The sequence below is a fragment of the Meriones unguiculatus genome, chromosome 15 (assembly GCF_030254825.1).
Source record: "Meriones unguiculatus strain TT.TT164.6M chromosome 15, Bangor_MerUng_6.1, whole genome shotgun sequence".
NCBI classification, from domain to species: domain Eukaryota; kingdom Metazoa; phylum Chordata; class Mammalia; order Rodentia; family Muridae; genus Meriones; species Meriones unguiculatus.
The window spans coordinates 35,436,164-35,462,114 of NC_083362.1; the positions used below are offsets into that span (position 1 = coordinate 35,436,164).

General features: G+C 40.4%; 1 protein-coding gene across 1 annotated transcript; it reads left to right on the top strand.

Moving 5' to 3' along the window:
- The first annotated feature begins 265 nt into the window (after positions 1-265).
- Wdr75 (WD repeat domain 75) lies at positions 266-24,996 on the top strand. Its single transcript, XM_060368328.1, has 21 exons — positions 266-643; positions 3,650-3,779; positions 5,433-5,498; positions 6,999-7,089; positions 9,157-9,281; positions 9,841-9,911; positions 11,219-11,338; positions 12,307-12,395; positions 14,999-15,157; positions 15,942-16,001; positions 16,088-16,203; positions 17,368-17,543; positions 18,622-18,779; positions 19,222-19,402; positions 20,148-20,242; positions 20,870-20,965; positions 21,553-21,722; positions 22,227-22,286; positions 23,448-23,594; positions 23,896-23,987; positions 24,311-24,996. The coding sequence occupies exons 1-21, from the start codon at positions 561-563 to the stop codon at positions 24,513-24,515; spliced, it is 2,490 nt and encodes an 829-aa protein (XP_060224311.1). The 5' UTR covers positions 266-560; the 3' UTR covers positions 24,516-24,996.
- Positions 24,997-25,951: the final 955 nt, after the last annotated feature.

The window sequence follows — 25,951 nt, forward strand, 5'->3', positions numbered from 1 at the left end:
ACACCAGGGTACACTTTTAATCCTGGAGTCTAAAGTGTACTGCTAGAGTTGCAGAGATGCTATAGGAACTTGGCGGAGCTCATCAGAGTGAGAACTAAAAGGCTCTACTTCAGTTACTACCGAAAGAAGGCGCTCTTCCTACAAAACAAAACAAAAAACCAAACAACAACGAAAATTCTAGGCCAGCGCGGTAAATTGGCGCGGGATGATTGCGTCATCGCGCTGTCACAGACCGGGCGAGGCCTCCGCTGAAGGAGTGGCGCTCGCTTTCTCTTCTGGCCGAGCCTATACAGTGGGTTGAAGAGGCCGAAGAGAAGGCTCTTCGTATTGAGGAGCTGCGGCGGTATGTGGTATGAGTTAGTTTTGCGTGCGGCCGCACGGCGTCACTCTTTCTACAAGTTCCCAAACTAAAGATGGCGGCGCAGGCGCTGAGCCAATCATAGAGTCTCCGAGCTAGAGAAGCCCGGGCGGACCGCGCGGGGAGAAACGCGCCCGGCGGGCCGGCCCAGGCAGGAAGTTCGCAGTGGGCCGGCGCTCGCGGTTCCGGCGTCTGCGCAAAGATGGTAGAGGAGTGCGTCCGCGTGGTTCGCTGTGGTGGCAGCCGGCTGAACTTCAGGAGAGCCGTGTTCTCTGCAGATTCTAAGTACGCGGTGGGCCGCGGGATGGCGGGCTCCGGGCCGGGCAGGGGACTGTCAGCCGGCCCGCTGCGAGGCTGCGCTCGGCGGAGCGCCCGGGGGCTGCCCGGCCTTGCTGCTGCGAGCGTGCGCCTAGCCCCCCCCCCCCCCCCCGGCTCTCCCTGCGGTGGATTGAAGGGGTGCAGGGGCAGGGCATTTGTCCAGAGTGGAGCAGGCGCCCCGGGGATGGAAAATGGTTCAGCAGTATACAACAAGCCCTTGCAGTACCCAGACGACAGTTCGTACTCTTCGCGTGGAATGTTTGACTCTCTAAATCTCGCCTTCTCCCAGAGAAAAACTTCACTAATACCAGACTCTTTCTTTTTTTTTTTTTTTTTTTTGGAGCTTTACATAAAAAAACTCTATTAGATCTGTAGGAGGTGATCTGTCTTACAGAGTTTGAGAAGAATGAAATGTCCTTATGCACACAGCTTTTACAACAGTGGCCTTCAGTGGCTCCCAGCATATCAGATGGCAGCGTTGCTGCCACGTTATATCACCTAGAAGAGATGTGTAGTAGGGTAGTTTTTCAAAGCACTTGGAATGGAGAGATACTTAGTAAAACCGCTTTCTATTTTAGAATGGTAAAGATAGTATTTATGGAGGGTGTATTATCCCACAATACCCTGCCTATGGGTGAGTGCTAGCTAGTTACACAGTGCATGCATGATGAAAGGAGCTTTCACACACAAGCAAGGGTTTTTGTAAGGTAGTCCTTACCAGTAAAGGGGGTTTGTTGACATTGCTTTATGAATTAAAAGGAAAAAACAGGCCTAGAGGAGTTGTCACAGTTCTGCCCCTTCAAACTCATCCTTATATCCAGCTTCACCCTCCATTGAACTGTACCTCATCTTGTCTATTAAAATGAAGTGTTTGCTCCGTTCTATTTGCTGAGTCTGATAGTTTGGACTTTTTTTAGGCTATGTCAACTCTTTCTAGCTGAGCTGACAAAGACAAGAACTGAGCTGAGAAGACAGGGAACTCATTGTGTGATAAAGGATAGGAAAGGCAGTAGTAGCTGCTTCAAACCTTAGGCACTTTTAAGGCCATATTACTTCATAGGGAGAAAGATGGAGAGATTGCAGAGGGCTACTGTCTAGGTGTACTTTAAAAGTACTTATATGCTTTTTTCTGTTGCCATTTCAAAATACCATGACCAAAGCAACTTATAAAACAAAATGCTTAATTTGGAGCTCACATTTGCAGAGGGTTGGAATCCATGACCATCATGGTGGGGTGCGTGATGGAGGTAGGCAGGCAGGCATGGCACTGGCCAGTACCTGAGACAATCCCAGGCAGAGAGAGCCAGCTGAAAATGCCTTGGGCTTTTGAAACCTTCAAGCCTGCTGTCAGTGGCACACCTCTAACAAGGCCATGCCTCCTAATTCTTCAGGAATAATTCCTTCAACTCGGCACAAGTTCAAACATCTGAAACTATGGGGACCATTTTGTTCTCATTGAAACCATCACACTAGGCTGAGACAGTTGTTTATTAGAGGAAATGAATGAAAGGCCTCCTTTATAGGTACACAGTAGGATCCAAAGATAATGGGTCTGCTAGCATTGTTTTTGTTTTTACTTTGTGTTACTTTGTGGACCTAGGGCCATGCAGGTACTAAGCAAGCATTCTACTGAGATCTGACCCAAGCACCTACCCCACCCAAACGTGTTCCTTTGTTTCTTTTCTTTTGAGCAGAATCTCACTAAATTGCTCAGGTTGATTTTGAACTCTGGTAGTCCAGGAAGCCTTTGTACTTGTGATGCTCCTGCCTCACCTTCCCAGACAGTGGAGTTCCAGGCCTGTGTCTCCAGGCCCAGCTTAGAAATGTATTTTTATTGAAAAGATTGATATGGTTAGCATGCCAGTGTATGTGATGTTAGCTAGTAGAGAATGGGATTGGAAGGGAGATTATCCAGTTGTTTTTGTTTTTTTGTTTTGTTTTGCTGTTTAGTCAAAAACCTTTGTTTTGTTCTGTCTTTAAGGAGGAATAAGGTCAAGTTTTGCTGAGTTAACTTATTGTGAATTTGAAGCCTGACTGTATCAACCACTCTTGGAAGCTTAGAACTTCTTAGGAATGGTCCAGGCTATAAATGTTAGCCTCTGTACTTAATTACTCAAGGTTGTTGGTCTAGCTATGAAGAATAGCAAACACTACAGGTACTTTGTGGTGATTTCCTTTCCTGAGCACATTATAGAGCCACCTGTTGGCCTATATGTCTTAGACATACCATCAGTTATAAGCCACAGTCTGGCTTCAGAGATGTCATAGATTTGATAAAGCAGGCTAATGGCAATCTTAGCATCACATTTTCCTCATAAGATAAAGTCATGTGTAGGGTGCCTTGGGAGCACAGAGAATTGTTTGGCTGGGTTCTCACTGGTTTGATCTGTGTTCTTCCACAGTGAGAAAAACATGAGATATAATTGGCACAGAGCAAATTTCTTTCCGAAACTTTGCTTATGATAAGTTTTGTGATGACTAGAACATTGGGTTATGAAGGCATCTAGCATTCATGAGGAAGCCACAGCTCTAAAAAGATGTAAACACAGTTCGCATTTTAGCAGGTAGAAAAGAAGCTAATACGAACTCAAGGAACCTGGACCTTGCCATTGAGAGCAGAGCATTTTACTCAGCGTTTGTGAGCTGATGTCTGCAGGTAGCTGTGGAGCATTTTGGAACATGTGCACATGCTGCCAGTGAACCGTTGAAAAGTAATTGGGTCTCAGTGCTGCAGCTATTCAGCAAGGGGGAATTCAGTTGTTTGCAGGACGATTCTGCAGCACCGCATAGTCTTTTCTGGGCTAATAGATGATTCCATCTTCCACAGCCTCATAGGCATAACAACACATGTACTTGAATATACAGTTCTTAAACTACCTTGAAAGCTATTTGCATGTTGTTATCTTTGTAATAGGCACGAAAAGGATAATATCTGTGTAATGTGTGAGACTCAGGTTGCACTCTCTTTTCCAGGTATATCTTCTGTGTCTCGGGCGACTTTGTTAAGGTCTACAGCACAGCCACAGAAGAGTGTGTGCATATTCTGCATGGGCACAAAAATCTGGTGTCTGGAATCCTCCTCAACCCCAACAACCATCTGCAGGTGCGGTCTGTAGTTAAACAAGCTGTGTTAAACAAGCTGTCGTTGGTCTTGCTGCTGACAGGAACATTTAGTTACATTTGTAGAGTCTGCTTAACAGACTGACAGGAAATGATCTGTAGATTCTCCTCTGCGGGGTACTTTTCAGTTAATGAGCAGTGCCAAGAGGACCCCCGCCTGGAACTTTACTGCCCATAATCTGTTCTGAGAAGCCTATCAGCTGAATGATGCTAATAGGTGTTACTTGAGAAGGGTGTTCTTATCTGCATGACATTCTGAAATACAGGTGCAGGTAAATGGATTTCTTGATTTTGGGTCTCCATAAAGCACTGGTATTATGACTACCCAAACACGTGTCCTTCAGTTTCAATTTAAAGATAAAATTATTTCAATATTTTCCTCTTACTATAATTTTTAACAAGTTCCTATTTTCTGCATTAGTCATAGCAACATGAAGGCTATTGCTTGGTTTAGAAAGGATATACGTTGCTACCCTGACCTTGTCACAAGAAAGTAGGGCATAAACTAACACATTTTATGTGTTAAACTCCAAAGTTATGATGTGCTCTTGAAAATATATACATTTATATTTTTAATCTCTGAATTCACAAAATTGTCAAATTGACACTTTCATATTAAAATTATTTATAAACCTTATAAACAAGGTATTTTTCACAAAACAACAAAATCTCTATAACCCTTATAAAGCTAAGCTTGCTTAACAAACATGGTTCATCCATGTGTTAAGATCTGTGCTCACCAAGAATGGTCTTCTAACACTGCTGAGCCATCTGCTATGATGTTCAGCAAAGACTGAGGTTCCTGGAACTTGACAACATCATGGAATTGCCAGAGAGTTCAAGTGCACAAGAATTCCTACTGTATTTTTGAAAGTATTGGTCCTCAATGGATTGGATTTAAGGGATTCAGGAGCCTCCTGTAGTCATTTGAGAAACTTTTTTAATACTTAGGGAAGATGAATGCAGTAACACAAAAAAAGAATTAGACTTTGAATTTGTTTTTTTGTTGTTGTTGTTGTTTGTTTGTTTTAAGACAGGGTCCCTGTGTGTAGCCTTGGCTGTTCTGGACTCACTTTGTAGACTAGGTTGGCCTCGAACTCACAGATAACCACCTGCCTCTGCCCCGAGTGCTGGGATTACAGGCATATGCCACTGCGCCCGTCAAGAACGAATTCTTGAGTGATCCTTACTCAGCTCCATACTGTATCCCACTTAGAGTAGAAGGCTGAGTCCTACATCATCCACTTCTACTTAAAACTTGAAATTGTTAGAATGTTTTAATTAGATTATTTTGCAGAAACCACTAGTTGGTTTCCTTTATATCAAATACTTAGAGCAGAAAATGTTTCAGATTTTGGAATATATTTGTTTTACTGTGCTGCTTGAACATCCCCAAATCCCAGATCTGAGTCTGATACTTTTGGAGTATCATATTGGGGCTCACAAAGCTTTTGCACTTGAATTTTAAATAGGAATATTTAAGTTTTATAAATTCTATTATATATTTTATAAATTCTGTTAGTCTTTCAAGGCTAATGAGATAATGAGCAACAACAAAACCCAGTCCTTTATGCCTTGAATCGTTGATATTTACCACTGGAATACTGAATAATGTGTGTGCTGTTTATCCTTTTAGCTGTACTCTTGTTCCTTTGATGGCACAATTAAACTGTGGGACTATCTTGATGGCATTTTGATAAAGGTATGTATATTGTTATTTAGTTTTCTTCTGTAAGGCCTAATCTCAAATTTCTCAATAACAAATCTATATTTATAGGCATAATGGTGTTATTGTGTACTATGAAAATATTCATATGCTAATTTCCTTGCCCTCTCATATCTGGTTGCGATCCTTGTTTGGAAAATCTCCTGTCTCAGCGTGTGTAAATACTGCTGTCCAGTCATCCCCTGACATGCCAGTAAAGCAGTTTACAGCCAGTCAGTGAGCAGGGGAGACAGTAGAACTGGACTTCCTGTGAGCTAGAGGAGGAGTAGATAGAGGGAAGAAGTAGGGAATTTAACCATGGTAGAGGTCCAGGAGACACAGGAGAGAGCAGCTGAGCAGAGAATGACATAAAATGCAAGTGTCGTGGAAATTTTGACAAAGAGGAAGTCAGACTAGCTTAGAGGGTTGTGCCAGAAAGCATTAAAACAAATATAATAGTCCAGTCTCAATTATTTGGGTGCTAGCCAGGATGAGAGAGAACTTGCCAAACACACAATTTTAAACGTAGCCACTAACATTCATTATTTTAAAAAATACATAATTTTGACTATAAAATCTCAAGATTCTACCATAAAAAGAAGACTGGTAAAAGTACTGAGAAAAAATACTTTACACACCAATAAGAAACTACTAGTTAGGCCAACAGGGTGGGAAGTAAATGAGCACGGACACTGAGGATGTAGCTAGTGTGAAGTGTCTGTGTGAGGTCCTGGGTTCTGTCCCAGCATTCTCAGGGAGGGGTGGGTAAGGCAAGAGTAAGCTAGGAATTACACATAACAGAAAATGAAATACCGGTTACCATGTTACCATGATGAGATAGTTAGTTCATCCCATTAATTTTAGAAGTATAAATCTAAACAAATAGAATGATTATCCCCTTGCTGAAATCACATTGAAAAGAGATGTACAGTAATGAGTACAATTTAGATAGACTTATATGTGCGGTCCATGATAAGAAAACAAAAATTATAGTACTTTTTTTCTTTTAGAATTTCTCATTGAAATATCTTGTATATGTAGTCCTTAAATTGTTTATGGTGGAGGCTGGAGAGATGGCTCACAGGTTAAGAGCACTGGCTGCTCTTTCAAAGGTCGTGAGGTTAATTCCCAGCAACCATATGGTGGTTCACAACCATCTATAGAGATCTGGTACCCTCTTATGGTGTCCAGCTGTACATGCAGACAATACTGTATACATAATAAAGAAATCTTAAAAAAAAAATTGTTCATGGTAGGAAAAGTTTGTACAACCTTGTTGTTACTTAAAATTATGATAGGTTCAGTGAGACACTGTGCAATCATTGAAAAGCCAGGAAAATATATATAAGATTATTCAACAATAGTGTACTTGGCCTCTACAGACATCTCTTCTCTTGAGGTAGCAAAACACGCATAAGAAAACCTAGACTACATCATGGGCTCAGGATTCTGCTGGAGGAGCTGATGGTACAGAGTGTTACTCATTATCTCTTTCAGACTTTCATCGTTGGACCTAAACTCCATGCCCTCTTTATTCCTCCCCATGCGGAAGATTCCGTCTTCCTTACTATAAGTAAAGAAGAACCAGGTACAGCATAATGCACTTATTTTTGTTGGACAATAAATAGATCTTTACACTTTCTTAAAATTACAAGGTCTCAACACTATCGTTTAATCTCAAGCTAGCAGTTTTGAGTTAGCACTTAAATTGCTCTCATCTTTATATCCTTTGGAGGGAGGCTTTCTGTTAGTTCTGAGGTCTTCATTGGGTAATGATTATTTATTTATGTTATCTATCTATCTATAGAGGACTCAGAGCTCAGTGTTAAAGCCAGGCTAGAATTTGTCTTTCTGCTGAATTTTTTTCTTGTTGTTTTGTTTTTGTTTTTGAGACAAGGTTTTTCTGTGTGGTCTTGGCTATACCGAATTTGCTTTGTAGACCAGGCTGGCCACAAACTCACAGAGATCCATGTACCTCTGCCTCCCAGAGAGCTAGGATTACAGACATGTGCCACTGAGCACAGATTTTTCTGCTGAATTTTAATATCCTATCCTTCTATTTTGGATTGTGAGCCTATCCTTTAATGTCTGAGCCAGTCTCCAGCCCTTAATATGTCATTCATAATAAGCATCACAGTCCTTTTATTTGTTGCTCTTGGTTCATACTAAATAATATAGATAGAAAATGGTATTAAGAACCAGTAGGTGAATTGTTATTCCAGCATTGAAACTGTCACATGTGAAAGGTTAAGAAATGTCTACCATATTATCAGCAGATAGTTATTCTCCATTGTAGAATTTGATAAATCAGAATATCAACATGGAGGTACCCAAAGATAATTTCTCATGCTGGGATTCAAGAGTGCCACTCACCCCATAAGATGCCATTGTATCAAAATTAAAAATTCGAAGCAGCTTTAATACAGTGACTAGACAGTCAGCTGGACTGCCCAAGATTTAATTCGTTACGTAAAAATATACAAGCACATGCATCTCCTCATTATGAAAATTGCCTTCATTTTTTACTAAATGGTATGAAAATATGTGCACCAAAAAAAAAAATGGCTTTAAAATCACTTTTGGTTTAGTATAAGTAACCTTTTGAATTGTGTGCCTGTTTTATGCTTATCTGTAAATGTCATATATAACAGGCCATAGATAACTTATGTACATGTAAGTACATGCAAGTGTTTGTTTATGTAGAGTCTCGAGGCTGACTCCAGGCATCTTCCTTTGTTTTTTCCCTTAATTTTGGAGATATCTCTCTGCACCTTCAGTTGGATGATTCAGCTAAACAACCTGCTCCAAAGCCCGAGGGATCTGCCTGCCTGGGCACCCACCATTGTGTTTGCTTTTGTAATTGGTGTAAGGATCAAACGCAGGTCTTCATGCATTCATACTGAGCCATCTTCCTAGCTGCACATTTCAGAAAATACTTGTGTGGCTCTGTGTTATCTTAACTCATCAGTACTCTCTCCATTTTTCAGTCCCATTTTATTTTTGTTTATTGTGTTTTTTGTGTCTTTTTTTGTTTTGTTTTGTTTTTAATTGAGACAAGGTCTTTATAGTCCTGCCTGTTCTGGATCTCATTGTGTAGGTCAGGGTAACTTCAAACTCACAGAGATCCTCTAGCTTCCTATAGTTCTGGAATTAAACATGCACACCAGCTCAGACTCACTTTAAACCTCACCTGAGTGCTTTGGAAAAATACATCTATGTACGATTTTTACTTCTGCAGATAATGCCCAGGGTGTCCAGGAATTGTGGCTTTAGACTTCATTCAAATGACAAGTTCAGTTAAGAGCACTCGCTGCCCTTGCAGAGGACCCGGGTCTGCTTCCCATCGCCCGTGTGCCAGCTTACAACCACCCATAAGTCCACTTTCTGAACCCACATGAGCACCAGGCTTTGCACACAGTGCACTTACATGCAAACAGGCAAAACTCATAGACACAGAAGAAGAAGAAGAAGAAATACTTTTTTTTTTTTTTTTTTTTTTTTTTTTTGCGAAATAAAGAGTTTAGCTTGAGGGGCTTTTTGTTCAAGATGACCTGTAGTTGCAGCTTTGGCATTTGAGAGTACAGATTAATAGTTTTGTATGACTAAATGTACTTGCTTTAGAGAAGCTTTATAACAAATGACTTCATCCGGCCAGATATATTTCAGCTGGTTTCAGTGAAGCTGCCCAAGTCACCAAGCCAGGATGTGGAAGCTAAGGAGCTCGCCTTTGTGTTGGATTACATAAACCAGTCCCCCAAGTGCATTGCCTTTGGAAACGAGGTATATATGAGCTGTTGGTTTCTGTTGATGTGTAGTCTATTTCCTGAAAGGTTTCCCCTCAACACCGATGATAGGCCAGTACCATATTTTTGTTAGTAACTAAAAACTATGACATTGTTTTAGCAAGTATTCCTGAATTGTGGTATGTATTCTTTACAGCCATCCTTATGTTGTTCTTATTCTGTCCTTTGATCATTTACAAAATTCCCCAAAATAACAATATCTAGTATTTGTACTTTTCTTTTCCTGTTTCATATAATAGCTACTGAAATTATTGCACTTTAGGCTGTGTGCTGTAGAAAATATGGGCACTGTTTCTATATTAACATACCATCATAGGAAATTCAGACACAGTCAGACATAGCATGCTATTGTATTGTATGTATGCCTAATAGGAAAAAATGTAAATCGCAAACTTAAACCTGGAGAATTTAGGGCTTAATTCATCTTAATTCTAAAGGTAGGGTTATTTTTTCCATGGCCAAAGTATAGCATGTCGTTTTATAATAATACAATCTTAAAGAAAAAAAATTTATGTTACCTCTGCTTAAATCCCCAGGGAGAATATGTTGCTGCAGTACGGGACTTTTATTTATCTGTGTATTTTCTCAAAAAGAAAAAAACATGCAAGTACGAATCCCCTTTTGTTTGCTTGTTGTGTTTACCGGGTACTTGTTGCAGTGTTGTCCAAACCCGTTTCCAGTCAGTGTTTCACGAAGTAGGACCATCCTGTAGAGGTGCAAATGCTCAGCACACAGTGGTAGGGTGGGGGTGTCCAGGCCAGGGAGTCTTCTCCGTCCCACACCTCACACATACAGTACAACCAAGTGCGCACTTGCTGTAGAAACTGGGTTTAGATTGAAGAGGCGTGGCCGGTGATTCTCAGTGGCTGTAGCAATGGGTATAAACGTTAGGATACTGGGGCTTTGTTCCAGTTTGCATCTATTGTTCTGTTAAGACACCGTGACCAAAAGCAGCGTGGGGAGGAAAAGGTTTATTTAGATAACATCTCTATGTCATAATCCATCAGAGATGGAAGATAGAGTAGGAACTCAAGGAAATAAAGCAGAGGCCACGAATATTGATTTTTGGCTTTCTGTCTGTGGCTCACTCAAATTCTTTTTTATACCTCCCAGACCCAGCTGTCGAGGGGGGTAACATCTCCACTACTGAGTTACGTCCTTCCCCATCAATCTCAATTTAAAAAAAAAAAAAAAAAAAAAAAAAGAAAGTCCCACAGGCTTGCCAGCAGGCCAGTCTAGAAGAACTGTCTCCATTGACGTTTCTTCTTCCCACGTGACCCTACCTTGTGTGAGGTTGACAGAAAATCAACGGCATGCTCTTAAAAAGTTTAATCCATTTTAGCCATGATGTACTTCAGATTAATATGTTTAAGTGGAGATAATGTCTAACTGAGTTGTAAGGATGAATAACTGCCATATTTAGAAAGGCTGGTGCTGAGATGAGCATCATGCAGTCACTCTCTCTTAGACACTGTCAACTTCCCAGCTACCCTACTTAGATTAGCACTATTTTGTTTATGGTATATAAGGAACCTTACTTCTTCAGAAGTGGACTAGGAACCAAGCTAGACATAGCAAATGGATTTATCCCTATGAATTTGTCCCTTTGGGACACATAAAGTCACTGTTTCTGTTAGAATTTTACTAAGCATGGTCGTAAGTTTTAATGCTGACATTTTGGTTCAGAGAGAAATTTGCTGTTCCCAAACCAGAAAAAGGTACCAAAGGGGGTGTCCTCTTTACTTAAATCTTAGTAGCATGCATTGACAAGTTCAGTGATAAGGTATGTGTCATACGAACTTCATATATTGGTAAATGTTTAAAAACATTTTTAAAAACAAGCAGAACACTTGATTCATACCTAGGAGAGAATTGTTTTATTTTGTTTTTTTGGGTGTTTTTTTTTTTCCCTAGTTTTACTTTATCATCAACCAAAAATAAGAAGAATGCTAAGAACAAGTTCACATGTGTAGCCTGCCATCCAAGGGAAGACTGCATTGCATCTGGTCACATGGACGGCAAAATCCGCCTTTGGTCAGTGAGCTTGGAAAAACCTGGGATCACTTGTGTACTGCTTCACATTCATCCTGCCGGGCAGCATTAAGTCCCTAAAAAGATGCTGTGGAACATCCCTGTCACAGAGGACTGGGCTGTGCTGCCACCTTCCCTTTCCTGGCATGTGCTCTCCCTTCATACTATGATGTAGGATTCGTAACCTAAAGCTTCTGAAGAAAGGGAAGCATTCCGTGTCACCTGCAACCATTTTATTGAAGAAAACTTTTTTCTCGGCCTTTTGACTAAAACAGGAAAGTGTGACAGTGCTTTATCTAGTCATGTATCTAAAGTAAAGATTCTCTAGGAGCGTACCTAGTGGGTGGTGTGGTACCATGATGACCTTGCTTATAGAAGTGGGTCTGCTTGGGAATAGCAAAGTATCTTGAAGTACTGATGCCAGAACACTTAATAAACACGGGTTTATCGGATCCAGCTCCTTGGGAATAGCAAAGTATCTTGAAGTACTAATGCCAGAACACTTAATAAACACTGGTTTATCAGATCCAGCATATTTTGCACCTGAGGTCAAGTTAAGAGTTTAGTTTTCTCAGCCCTAACTGGGGTGTCTTCATCAAATAACCCCACTCAGAGCGTAGGGAACCCCATGGGAGAAGGGTGGCGTATACCATGGCTTTCAGTTTAGTGTTTCTATGGGGTTCCTGAGCGCAAACGACTGAGTGTCTGTTTCTTGTGCCTTCTCTTGGACTCTTTCTGTTTGTTGGTTTCGTCCAGTTCTGATGTGTTAGTTTTTGTTTTTACTTACAATGTATTATTTTATTACTGTCTCAGGAACCCGGGTATTTTCTACTCAGAGACATGACGGGGGTAGGTCTGGATGGGAGGAGGGATGGGGAGAAGCTGTCAGTAGTAGAGGGAGGGAAACTGTAATTAGGATATATTATGTGAGGAGAAAATGTGTTTAAAAAGTATTTTGTTTTCTCCAATAGGAGGAATTTTCATGATGATAGGAAGTACACATTCACATGCCTGCATTGGCACCATGATGTGGTTATGGATTTGGCTTTTACGGCGACAGGTAAGCACCTCTGCTAATTAAAAGGAAGTGTAGAAGTACCTGAATCAAAGGTTGAAATTCACAACTGTAATCCCATTGCTTAGGAGGCTGAGGCAGGAGAATCACTATAGTTTAAGGCTGGCCTAAGCTTTGTAGTGAGGTCCTGTCCATGTCCCCCCCCCCAAAAAAAAAAAAGTTACAGAGTCAAATTGTACACTTTTTATGACAACCCCTTTGTTAGGGCCTTCTTCAGCACAATAGTATGGAGTTTAGCTTTCAAGATTCCAATGTACACACCTGACCTCTTTTCTCCTGGCATAAAGAAGCTATGGAAAGGGTTAGCCAGCTGGGAAATAATCTTACTCTAGAATTATAGTGGATAACTCTGCCATTTATCAAATGCAAGTAGCTGCCAGTGTTTTCCATCACCTGTCTTTGGACCAGTGAAGTGTGTCATTAATTCACCTTTCACAGATAAAGGAAGTGAGGGTTTGAGCTGGTGACTAGCATTAAGTCCAATAGCTACTAAGTAAAATTTGGACCTTGGTGTATTTAGAAACTCACGTTTTTAAAGGACAGGCTGCCTGTTCCCTATTTTAAATTCAGACCTTGTTGATATGGAACAGATACGGGAAGAGGTTAAAAAAAAAAAAAAACCTGAGGTTCTCTCTTTAACAGAGAAGTACATTGTGCCTTTTACTTTTAGCGCTCTCACGCCCATGTGCAGGAAGTTCAGTCAGTTTTGTCTGAATTCTAAAAGGGGCTAAGGAAGATCATGTGCCTACAAAGGAAAATGGGGAAGTGATTTGTCCTTTCTTCATGGAGACTAACAGGACAAGTCTTAGATGGTCCTTTGTGCTCTGGATGTTTGGAGGTTTACTTAGGGTTAGCTCCTTAGAGCCCAGGAAGTAGAGAGTAAATTCAGCCTGATGAAGCTTTGGATGTGGGGAACAGTGCCCAGTGTCCACAGGAGTACGATTGTGACATAGGCATTGAGACAAGAGAAAGAAGAGGATTTATCCCTACAGATGAAATATATGGCTGTTTATTTACCTTCTTTATCCTACTTTTCACTTACTTCAAAAAAGAAAAAAAAAAATACCTGTGGTTTTGGTATGCTGGTGCATATGTGGTGGTGTATTTGTTTATGCTACTTAACTTGAGTTCTTGTATCTACCACCTTTCCCCACCCCCATCCCTTCCAATACCAGATAGGAAAGACAGAAGAAGGTTAGTGGGAAAAGGGGCACTAGTTCTCTTTAGACTCCTTCCTGTTCATTAGTGTCATAGGGTTCCTTGGGGCAAGGGTGATCTGTGTCTTGTCAGGATATCTCCAATTTCTTATCAAACTGCAACAGAGCAGCAGGGAGAGCTGCTGCCTTCTTCAGAGCGACCCCATCCCTCTCTGGGCTCTGGCATCCACAGTTCCCAGAATAAACAGCTGATGAAGATCACACCCCTGCTAGTGCAAATCATAATCACTGCTGTGAAGCAGCCTCTAACCCCACACCTGGGATTAAAACAAAAACATAGTCACGTAACATAACTAGGTTTTTAAACAAACCAAAACTTACCTGTACTATACTGTACTATATATCACTACAGTGTATTTCAAATAAATGTGTATTTATTTGTATGTTTCATGTGGTGTCTTTGTTCTCTCCTAATCTAGTCTACCCTTCCTCTTCATCCCTTTCTCTACTGTGGCCTGTGCCCAACTCAGGGCAAGGAATGATCATAAACATACAATAATACAAAACTTTACGCGACTAAATATCTCCTCCCAAAGCTGCTGACACTGGAGTCCTATGTTTTATTTGGGCTGAGCATAGCTAGTTCATACTACTGATGTGTGATGGTAATGTTACTTTCTTTAGTATACTGGTTTCATTCCACTTAGGTATATGCCAGAGTGAACTTGCTCTATGAAGTGTAGACTTTTGTTTCCGTGATGACTGGATGTGAGAATCTCTTTTTCCACATTCTATGTAAAGTGGGGCACTGCCTCATTTTGGGTGTGTGTACATTTCTCTGATAGTTACTAATGTGGAGGATTTTTTTCATGTACCTGTTGAACATTTGCGTATCTTTGGGAAATGCCTATTATGGTTTTTTTGTTCATTCTTCAATTATATTATGCTTTTGAATTATTTGAGTTCTCTTTTTTATGAATATTAATCCCTCAGCAGACGTGTGACTGACAAATATTTTATGTATAGGTCATCTTTGCTTCATTTCCTCTGTTGCACAATTGAGTGACTGTAGCTACTACAAGGAATAGATAAATGTTCAAGATGGCAGATGTTCAAATTACATGATTTGAGTATTACACTGTGTGTGTGTGTGTGTGTGTGTGTGTGTATATATGTATATATATATACATATATATATATATATATGCAAGCATCGTGTACCCTATATATCTACTCAGCTTTGGTAACTAAAAATAGGACTGAAAGATAATAAATAAAACCAGTTAAAGATGATATGAAGCCACTTTTGTAAGTTCTAGTGATCACTTAAGAACTGATTATTTTGTCTTTGTGTTTGTTTTTTTTGTTTGTTTGTTTTGGTTTTGGTTTTTTCTTTCAAACTCTGCTCCTTTGATTTCTTTGGCCATGAAGGCACCAGTCTGCTGAGTGGTGGGCGCGAGTGTGTGCTTGTAGAATGGCGTGACGGCTCCGAGAAGAACAAGGAGTTTCTTCCCCGCTTAGGATCTACTATTGAGCACATCTCCATCTCTCCTGCAGGAGATTTGTTCTGTACTTCTCACTCTGATAACAGTAAGTCCAAGTTTCATATTGTGAGGAGGTAATAAGGATAGCCACCTGCTTGTGAATGGGAATAAAAGGACCTAAAACTAGTTAAGAATAGTAAGAGATTTAATACGTGTTTTTTTCCACTCTTGAGCTTGTCTCCTCTCCTCTCTAGCCTCAGATGCCACCAGACCTATCATTTTCAAATTTGTTTTAATGAAATAAGGTTGTATGTGTTTGTTTATTGCTGAGCCAATTATATTTTTAGAGACTTTTAAAATGGAAGGTAGGTTTGAAATGGATCTTAAAGACCCACTTTCATAAATAATGGCATTTTCACAAGAATGCGGTGAGCTTCTTTTTCTCAATTGTATGTGACAATGGGGTTGATGAGGGAAAGGCTCTGCTGTTCTTCCCCACCTTCTCGTCCCATTCCTCTTCTAAATCAGCTTGTATATTAAGTTTGTTCATGAGTGCAACTTCTAAAGCCTACCTGCACTCTAGAGAGCTCAGCAAATATTAGCTGTACTCTTACAAAGAAGCCTACTCAGTTCCCATCACCCACATGAGGCAGCTCATAAACCACCCATAACTGCAGGTTTGGGTACCCAGCATCCTTATCTAGCTTCCACGAGTGCTTGCATTCATATGCACGTATACACAGACAGACATACACATGAACACACGTAGTTTGAACTTACTGGATTGTTTTGTGTTCTGGCATATTTCAAAATAACATAAAAATCTAGTCCTTGCCACCTTGATACTCTGACCTATTTTTGTTTAATTATTTTTCTCCTTGTTTTCACAGAGATAATAGTTATTCACCGAAATCTTGATGTATCTGCAGTAATCCAAGGCCTAGTGAAAGGTATTGCAGACTTGGGGATGTGGGACCTGCATCTGATGAGTGGCTGCTGCTCTTATTTCACTCACTGTCCGTCTCTTCTTTTGCAGATAGGACTGTTTCTACTGGTTTGATGGTTGACCCAAAAACCAAAGCTTTGGTTTTGAATGGAAAGCCTGGTCACCTGCAGTTTTATTCTCTCCAGGGTGACAAGCAGTTATATAATGTAAGAGTTTGATCCATAAACTAAGCTTTAAATTGAGTGACTGTCAGTCACAGTACTGCTGGTGTTGTGTGGTTTATTTGAAAGCTTCTGATACTTGATCCTCTGTTTTTGTACTTGAACATGGCTGATAGTGTCTGTGACCACTTTAATGAAGTTGTTGCTCCCCACTCATATGCTCTGAGTCACAATGATAGGGAATAAGCATGTGTGGATTGACAGTACAAATCTGGGTCTGCCATGTAGAAAAGCTGTCATTTACATATGTAGATTAAATAAGAATATTTCAGTCCTAATAAATGCAGTCCCACCTTTTCCTTGTTCCCTGCAGTATTCTATAGAGATTACTACCTTAGTAGCTAACCTTTTCTTTCTTTCCATATCCTGTAAACTTGAAAAAAAGTCAACACTTCCGCATCTACTAAAAGGGCGCTTACTCCACTTAATATGGTTGAGCATCCCTAAACTCAAAATCCAGTCTTTTTTCTTTGCGTTTTTGAGACAGGGTTTCTTTGTGTAGTGCTGCTTGTCCTGGAACTCACTCTGTAGACCAGGCTGGCCTTGAAAGATCTGCCTGCCACTGCCTTCAGAATGCTGGGAAAAAAGTGTGTACCACCACTGCCCAGCCAAAATCCAAAGACTTAAATATTCCCAGATCTAAAAATTCTGAGTACCTTCCTGACACAAGGGGAAAATTCCATGTCTGAGTTCATGAGAAGACATAACATAGCACAATGCTAAAACTATTACAAAAAATTAACCGTGGACTGGCTATATGCATTAGGTGTACATGAAACATAGATGAATTTTATGTGTAGTCTTGGGTACTAGCCCCAAAATATCTATTATGTCTATATAAACATTCTAAACATCAAAAAAAATATGAAACATTTTGGATCTGTAGCTTTTCAGATGAAGGCTCCTCAACCAATAGCAACCACTTTATTTTCTTAGCAAACACAAGGAAACCCATTTTAAGGGATGAAGGGATCAGTCATAAATAAAGCTAGTCTGCTTAGACCATTGCTTATCTCTTTTTATTTTTTACTCTTTTAAAGCGATAGAGAATTTAGCCTTGAGGTTTTCTATAAAGGTTTTCTTAGAGAAAAGCATGACTGTAAATAATAAGTACTTATTAATAACACTTGGACTTTTTAACCTTGTCAGTTAGACATCGTACAGCAAGAGTACATCAATGATGATGGTCTAATACAGATTGAGCTAACAAAGGCTGCTTTTGGCTGCTCTGGCTCTTGGCTGGCGACAGTTGAACAACGTCAAGAAAATGAAACTGAGCTTGAACTGCAAATGAAACTGTGGAACTATAGCAAGAAAACCCAGGGGTAATCTCATTACATGCCTACTCCCTCATTTGAGTTTCTGTTTTATAGTTAAAGCTGTTAGTATTTATGTTGTTTCACTTTGACACGTATGGAAATGGAGCTTGGGCTATTTTAATATCTTTATTAGCTTTATTTTAGCTTTCTACTCTAAGAAAGCAGTGGTGTAATGTAGATCATGCCATCACATGATGAAACATGAGAAAGAATTGTAACCCCACAGCATAATGTACAACTCTAGGCAAATCCAGAATTAGAATGGAAATGTGCCCTGTGTCCAGGAAGGAGTATAGACAGGTGTCGTGCTTAAGTAAATAAGCCACTACTTTTTTGAAGAACTGCTCATTTAGTCTTTGTACCAGTCTTTTTATTTTGTTCTGTTTGTTTGGTTTTGAGACAGGATCTCTGACTAGCTGGCTGTTCTGGAACTTGCTGTCTAGACCAGGCTAGTTCAGACTCAGACTTGTCCGCCTCTGCCTCCTGAGTGCTGGCACTCAGGGCCTGCACCGCCATGTCTGGCTTGGTAAATTTCTAAGGAATTCTGTACCCTAAGCCTATGCCCCACATTTCACAGATGAGAAAAGAAGCCTGAAGTTAAGTGATTCTCCCTAGTCCTCTCGTAACCTCTCGTCGTCACACACAGGCACTCTGTGTGCTCTTCTGCCTGCTCTTAGGACACAGAGCAGTGTGAATAGGTCATTTTTATTCTGTGTTTCACAGTGTAAATGGAGCCTTTCACACCATTGTTTTTCTCTTTTGTCTGTCTTTAGAGAGGCCAGACCTCGTAAATCTGTGTAATTACCCTACAGAGTCTGGTTCAGTAGTCCTTCAGTTATGATTTTTTATCAGTTCACTTTACCAGGGACCTAGCTGCTGTCTATAATCCTTTGTACTTGAGTCACCCCTAGTGCAGGTGTTATTAGAAATTGTCTTGAGACTGTTAGAGGCAGAGTGTTTGAAAATTTGTCATTTTGAGTAATTATCCTTGAGCTGAGTGTTTTTAAGAAGATATTGCATGACGTGCAGAGTGTTGACATCCATGTCTTTTCTGAGAATAAATTTCTGGTTTTGTTTCTGCTAGGTTTGTTCTTAACACAAAGATCACCATGCCACACGACGACCACATCACAGCTCTCTGTTTCAATAATGCAGAAAACTATGAAAAGCCCATACTGGTCACAGCCAGCAGAGATGGCCACTTCAAAGTGTGGATGTTAACAGATGACTCTGATATATACAGTGAGTAAGCTCAGTAGACTGTGTTGATAAGTTAGTTTTAAGAAGTGATGTATTTATATTGCTGTTTATGTCCTTTTTGAGAAGGTGTTTTCTGTTTTGTTAAATGCTATAAACTTTTAGCGAATTTCAACCACTTTTTCCTATTAAATTTCTACATATCTTCTCGCTTTGGGAATGTGGTGACAGCATGTCTGTTTGGTGCTGCTAAAAGTGCTCTTGCCAGTGCGTCTTACTCTCCTCCACTAGAGGGAGATCAAGGTCTCCAGGAAGGGAAAAAATACCAAAATAATCAGTACTTTGTAACACTTTTAACTTAGCACAGTTGTGGGGAATCTGCTTTGTGTTATGTTTTTTTTTTTTTCTTTAATGTTTTTGCTTATTACCTGTCTCTGATATGGTTTAATGTTTATGCTATTTTTGTTTGTGGCTTCTTTTTCCACAGAAAAAGCCATTGGCTGGACTTGTGACTTTGTGGGTAGTTACCACAAGTATCAAGCGACCAACTGCTGTTTCTCTGAGGATGGCTCCTTACTTGCAGTTAGTTTTGAAGAAATAGTTACGATATGGGATTCAGAAACATGGGAACTAAAATGTACATTTTGTCAACGAGCTGGGAAAATAAAGTAGGTAATTTAGTTTTTGTTGCTACCAAAGCATATAAATTTAAGTAAGCCTTTAAACTTCAGTAATACTGTATGTTTCCCCAATAGAGGTAATCTCTGGTTTGCTGGGTAAGAAGCTAATCAAAATGTTAAGAAACATAAACTTGTGATTACACAAGCTGTTTAGAAGCATTTCTTACACTAGGGTTAACACTGAACTACTGTATTCAGCTCTGTTCAGTATAGGAAACACTTTCATAGAAACTAGAGCTGTGCTAGCATTGGTTGATCTGACATGCCCGTCTCTATGTGTTCCCATAAAAACATAATGTAGTAATCAAACCAATACTTATGGTACCCAGACCTGAGGCCAGAATAACAGGTGAATTTACTTTGTAAAATTTTGTGAGTACAATTTTTCTTCTTGTAGGTAAAGAGCATAAAATAAAATTTTGGTAAGTGGTATATATTTTACATAAATTGTGCTCTGTTCTGTGGTGGCTGTTACATGATACAGCGTGTAAGAGAGTTGATACCTTGGTTACGTCTGTTTTCCTAAAGAAATACAAGTACCTAAATAGCCCCTTTTCTGTTGGCTTAGCACCTTTTCCATTGCTGTCAGAGCAACTAGAAACACAAAAAGGAAAAAGAAAGAAGAAAAGTACCTGCTTACAAGTCTATATCGAGTAGAACTAAACCCTGCAGTTCTTTGTAACTAAATGTGCTGTGGCTGTGTGCTGCTCACCTTGGTGTGATTTTGACCTAGGCACCTTTGCTTTGGAAGATTGACATGCTCAAAGTATCTTCTCAGCACTACTGAGAATGGTGTTCTTTGCTGTTGGAATCTGCTCAGTTGTGCAGGTAATGTGTGGCTTTATGCTAATGTGACTTAGGAAGCACATGACAATTTGCTTGGTCAACTTTTCACTTGACCAAAAGCTTTGAATCAGTGGGCTGGTAGTGGATTACTCACTGTAAACACTAAGGTAATTGTGCCCAGTGTGCTCAGGAGGCAGGACTCCACATTCATCTTCAGAAGCTGAGGAACAGCTCTGTTGATTGGCTGCAGGATCCAGATGATGTAAGATTTGAAAGTAGTCTGTCCTAGTACTCCTGACAAATCAGGCTTTGGTGGCATTTTACTGAATTGCACATGGGGAAGGTTTGGGGTTATTTCCTATGAATGTGGATGATGCTCTCTGTCACTCATATTTAGTAAGAGCAGAAAAGCAACAGCCATGAGTTGGAATAAGCCTAATTTAGGCAGTGTGCGGAAGAAATGCTGAAGTTCCTTTTACAGTTCTCCTTCCTGCCACACACCTCACTGAACCCCCTCCCCAGACAATGTCATTGTGCCTCTGTTGTTTTTGAAAGCCTAAACTCCTTTTGTACAAGATACCACTGAGCTTCCCAGGGAAGATGAAGAACACTGTAAAGACTTGAGCTTTTAGTCAACCTGTTTCCAGAAGTGTGTGGCTTTTCCCACAGTGCAGTGGAGTGCGAAATTAAACGTCAGAGTCATGGAAGCTGATCCTTACTCAGACCATGTTGCTGCTGTGTCTCAGTCTTCAGTGGGCTCAGATCGTAAGTACTACCGTGCTCTGAGAGCGTGCACACTGTCCCCTGGGTTTTCTTTCCACCTTTTTAGTAGAAGCTAAAGCAACTTGAGTCAGAAATTCACCCGCAGCTCTTTGCCTGGAGCCCTGCCTGCCCTCTCTTCTTCAGCCCCTCTAACGTCTGCGTTCACACTTAGTACTAGCAGCGCTGTGATCTGTCCTGCTTCCACAGGCCAGTTCCCACTCAGCCTTCAAAATCTCCCCTTGGATGTCTGACTAGACTTCCTCTGCTTCTGAGACAATGTCTGCATCTCTTTTCTGTCTGATACTTAAGATAAAATGTTTGGGTAGTGTTCTGGAGTCTCTTGTGTAGATGTTCCTGGTCTCTGGAACAGAAATCCTCCTTTTCGGATTCTAGCCCTCATTCCTAACCTGTTTGGTGCTTACTAGACACTCAGTAGATACATGCTAAACAGCGACAACAGTAGAACTGAAACAGTCTGAGTAGGGCCATGTATTCGGGCCTGGGCACAGGGCTAGAGTGGTCTGCCAGCCTGAGGCCAGAACCATCCTCTGCAGGTAAGGTGCCGACATCTATCTGTTTTTCTCCTTTAGTGTTTGTATTTAAACCTAGTGAGCCAAGGCCATTGTATATTCAAAAGAATGTCTCGAGAGAGGAAGTCCAGTGGGGAGTGTTTGTTCCACGAGATGTCCCTGAATCCTTCACCTCAGAAGCTCACCAGTGGCTGAACAGATCCCAGTTTTACTTCCTAACTAAATCACAGGTAACAACTATCTCCCTCAAAAGGGGTGACCTGTTCACAGAAATAATTTTAGACAGTTTGTTTTTAGGTAAAACTCTTCCATTAAAGGTTTATTTTCCTACAGAAATGATCGAATAAATATGTCAATACATCAGTGTTAAGAAGGAGATTGTATTAGCACTGTACCCCGCACCTTTGCAGCTTAATTACTTCCGTTAACTCTGACACGAGGAAAGCAGCATGCTCCAAAATTACTATAAAGTGCATTGATTAGCATTTCCCCTAATTTTATGGTTTGATTTGCTGTTGAAGAAACTGGTAGCTTATCAGATCTTACATGCCTCTCAAAACATGCTCTTGTGACTCTCACAGGGCCTTTCAAACAAATTCAAATTATTTATTGGTTTTCTGTGGGCAGGTGTATGTATCAAAATGAAAAATGGACATTTTTGGACATTGTATCATCTTATTTCATTTGTGCCTCATAATGTTTATTTTGCTCTATTAATTGATTTGTCTTTTTAGTGTTTATTAACATTCAGTACAAAGTCTTCAGAAGAGAAACTCACACCAACAAGCAAACAGGTAGGCGTACTTTAGCCACTTGTGGTTCCTGCTGCGCTGTCTTTCTAAAGCAAGTTATCATTTAGAATTCAGCTGTGACAAAGGTTTCTCACTTGTAGAGTACATCCGTGTAGCTAACCAGCCTGCTCAGCATAATAGTACTCCCCAGGGTCCTCTCCTACGTATTGATTAGTTGGGCATAAATGTAAACTGAAAACCATTTCTCAGCATGTTGAAGGTGGTGGCTTGATGTCCCTAGACACGCAGTGCCATTCTTCATCTTTGGTTGTCATTTATTCATGGCTTGTTTCATTTCTTCTGAAAACCCATTGAATTTACTCAGAAAATTTTGTTCATTAGTCATCAGCTGAATGCCAGGGGCTATTATGGTCAATTGGGATATGTGAGCGAAACAGCTTTACCTGTAAAAATACAATATTTGTAGTTTATAGGAAGATACAGATGCTAAGCAACAAGCAGTAAGTCAGCCAAGTATGTAGTACTTTAGAAAAAGGAACGAATTACAACAGGGTTGCAGATAGAGGAAAAGGTGAGTGGGTGTATCTCGTAATTTTAAATTGGGAAGTCTTGGTAGCCTTCTGTCTTTACTCTGCGTGCAGTGTGGAGCTCCCTGGAGAGCGCTGAATATGGAGCTGATTGTGGAGGTATTTTCTCCATCTCCCACACGCCAGCTGCCCTGGGTTTTGTTTTTAAATTAAAAAAGAGAATTCTTCTTCGTTCCCAGCCTTGTACCCTATTTCAGTTTTTGGGCAGTTTTGTAGGCAGTTTTCTTGTGTTTATCAGTGACACACACACCTTGTTTTTCTTACAACTGTCTTAGAATATTGCTTTTTTGCCTCTCCTAAGATTTCATCCTTCAACCTGTTTCAGGGAGCGTGTCACTCTGTGGCCTTGCCCCCATTCTCTGCCCTTGAATGGCCTCTGAAAGCAGGTTCACTGTGATCTTCAGAAGCCCCAGCAAGGAAGCCATGTTTCCCTCATCAGCGCCCATGTAAAAAGTGGGACACTGGGTGTCAAGTTGCTTTGTCTGTGACATGACAGTAATACTAAGTAATTCCTACTCTTTCACTGGAGCCATTTTATAGTTCAGTAATACTTGTTAAGTCAAAGAACTTCCTCCTTTTTATTGAAATAATTTCCTTTTTTCTGACATCCATACAGTTGCTGGCAGAGGAAAGTTTGCCGACTACCCCATTTTCTTTTATATTGGGAAAACACAGGCAACAACAAGATGCAAAGTTAAATGAAACTTCAGAGAATGAACTGGTACAACTCCCCTTAACGGAGAACATACCTGCAATTAATGAGGTGAGTGGCCAGTAGAAATGGCATAGAGTCAGTGAGCACCTGAAGCTGAAAGTAAGCTGGCTCAACATTTGATTCATCCTCTGTGTCCAGACAAGTAAGACAGTGGAGTGATGCCCTTGTTGACCTGGGTGAGGAGACGGGCCTGCACAAGTGTGGGGAGCTTTCAGTACTGGTTCCTTTGGTTTGGTTTCTTCTTCAGGGAAGCCTTTTATTTTAGCTTGGCATTTAGAAGAAAGGGTGGTGAAGCAACAGTTTGTCAAAGATCTTTCTAACAAAATCTGACTCTTCCATGTGCCTATAGCTTCTTCACACCCCAGCCCACGTACTGCCGTCAGCTTCTTTCCTGTGCTCTCTGTTTGTAAACTCATTGCTGCTCTCTAAAGAGACTAACAGGTAAGAATTCTAGGGTCTTCTGAGTTGTTAGGGGATTGTCATTCTCTGTATATGCGTTTTAGCTTTGAAATGTAGTTAGTGGCATAAGATCATTAAGTATAATACTTGTGAAGAACTGAGAAAGATGTTGGGTATGCTTAAAGATGTGAGAATTACATGTCTTAGAAATTCATTTGCTCTTTTGTGGCCTGTGCTCCATAAGGGCACTCATTACAGTTGAGTTGCCTTTTCTATATGGTATTTAAATGTGGTTGTAGTAAATTAAAAAGTTATTATTTAGAAATATCTAATGGTTTTTCCATTTTATTCTGTTACTGTCAAAGGGTTGATGAAACTCCTGATGATGTAGATATAGAGGAAAAAGAAGAAAGTGATGATTCAGATGAAGAAAATGATTTTACTGAAAAAGCCCAGGAAACAAATAGCATGGACTTGGGAGAAGATGTTATACATCAGCTGTCAAAATCTGAGGAGAAAGAGCTGAGAAAGTTCAGAAAAGTAGACTACAGCTGGATAGCTGCTCTGTAGCTACGGCTGCGGCAAGGCACAGGAACGTGTTGTGCTTAATTTTTTACTCTCTCAGTACTCCACAGTTTTTATTTTAAGATAAAATATTAAAAGTCTTTTATTTGCTTGTTTGTTTAGAGGCTAACCCTGAACTTGGCACTGCTCCGTCTTGGCCTCCCAAGTCAGTAGGATTATAGGCCTGCTACCCCAGGACTGGTCAGGCATGTGTGTTTGTTTGTTTGGATTTTTTTATTTTATGTGGATGAATGTTTTCCTTGTGTGTATGTGTGTATACCACTGGCTACCCTGGTGCCTACCAAAGTCAGAAAAGGGTATCTGAAAAGGCCCCTAGAGCTAGGACCCGTGGTTATGAGCCATCATAAGGGTTCTAGGATCCTGGCCCTTTGCAAGAGCAACAAGCAGCCTCCTGGTCGGGCTTCTTAAGAAACTGAGATTGTAAAACTCCATTTGTGTCGGGTCTAATAAACAGTTTTGGAGTGTATACATCTGTCACATCTGGGTTTCTGTTCTGACTCATGGAGGAATCTTTTTTTCTGGTATTGTTTCTATGTGATGTGACAAAGCTGACTGTAATATACACCTTCGTCATTATTTGAAGATATGAAAAGATTCAAAAATCAAGAGGCTTTACTGATACTGCTTTTAAACTTGAGGCTAAAATTCATTTATTAGTCAGAGGTGACTGCTTTATTTGCACACCAGACATGTGATTTCTTTTGGTTTTTTTTTTCTCAGCCTCCACCACTAGAGGATGAAGTATAAGCCACCTACTTAGTAGCATATTATAGTAGCACAAATGGACTTTATTTTAATTGATACTAAATACCAGCTATACTGAGATGTAACTCCTGAGTCATGCATTTAAAGTGGACAATTCAGTGAGGTCTGGTATATTTACAGAATCGTATACCATCATGGAAACCAACTTTTGAACAAGTTCATTTCTATATCCCCAACAACAAAACAAACCTGCCCACTTACTTCAGTCTCCATACACTTCCTGATGGGCAGCAATAATCTTGATAAATTTGGCCACTTCTGAACAGTGGGATCATGCAATGTGAGCTTACAACTTGCTGCTTTTCACCCAGTGTTTTTTATTTCTTCACCATGGCATGGTTTAAAGGATAAGAGACTTTGGCTCACTGTGTCCATGGTTAACTGGCTCAATTGTCGTAGAACCATGGTGAAGTAAAAGACCTTGCTGAGGAGGGTGTGACATCAAACTCATGTATAGTGACAGCAGAAAGAAGGGGTGTGGAACAGGATAGCACCCTTCAAAGACACCCTCAGTAGCTTCCCTCCAACTGGGCCTCACCTCCTAGTAGGCCATTCAGCTGTTAATCAGTGAATTAGTTCATATATGAAGTTAGTTTCAGTCACCATGATCCTGTCCTCTCCATGGGGAACATTGCATTTTCAGACGATAGTTACCA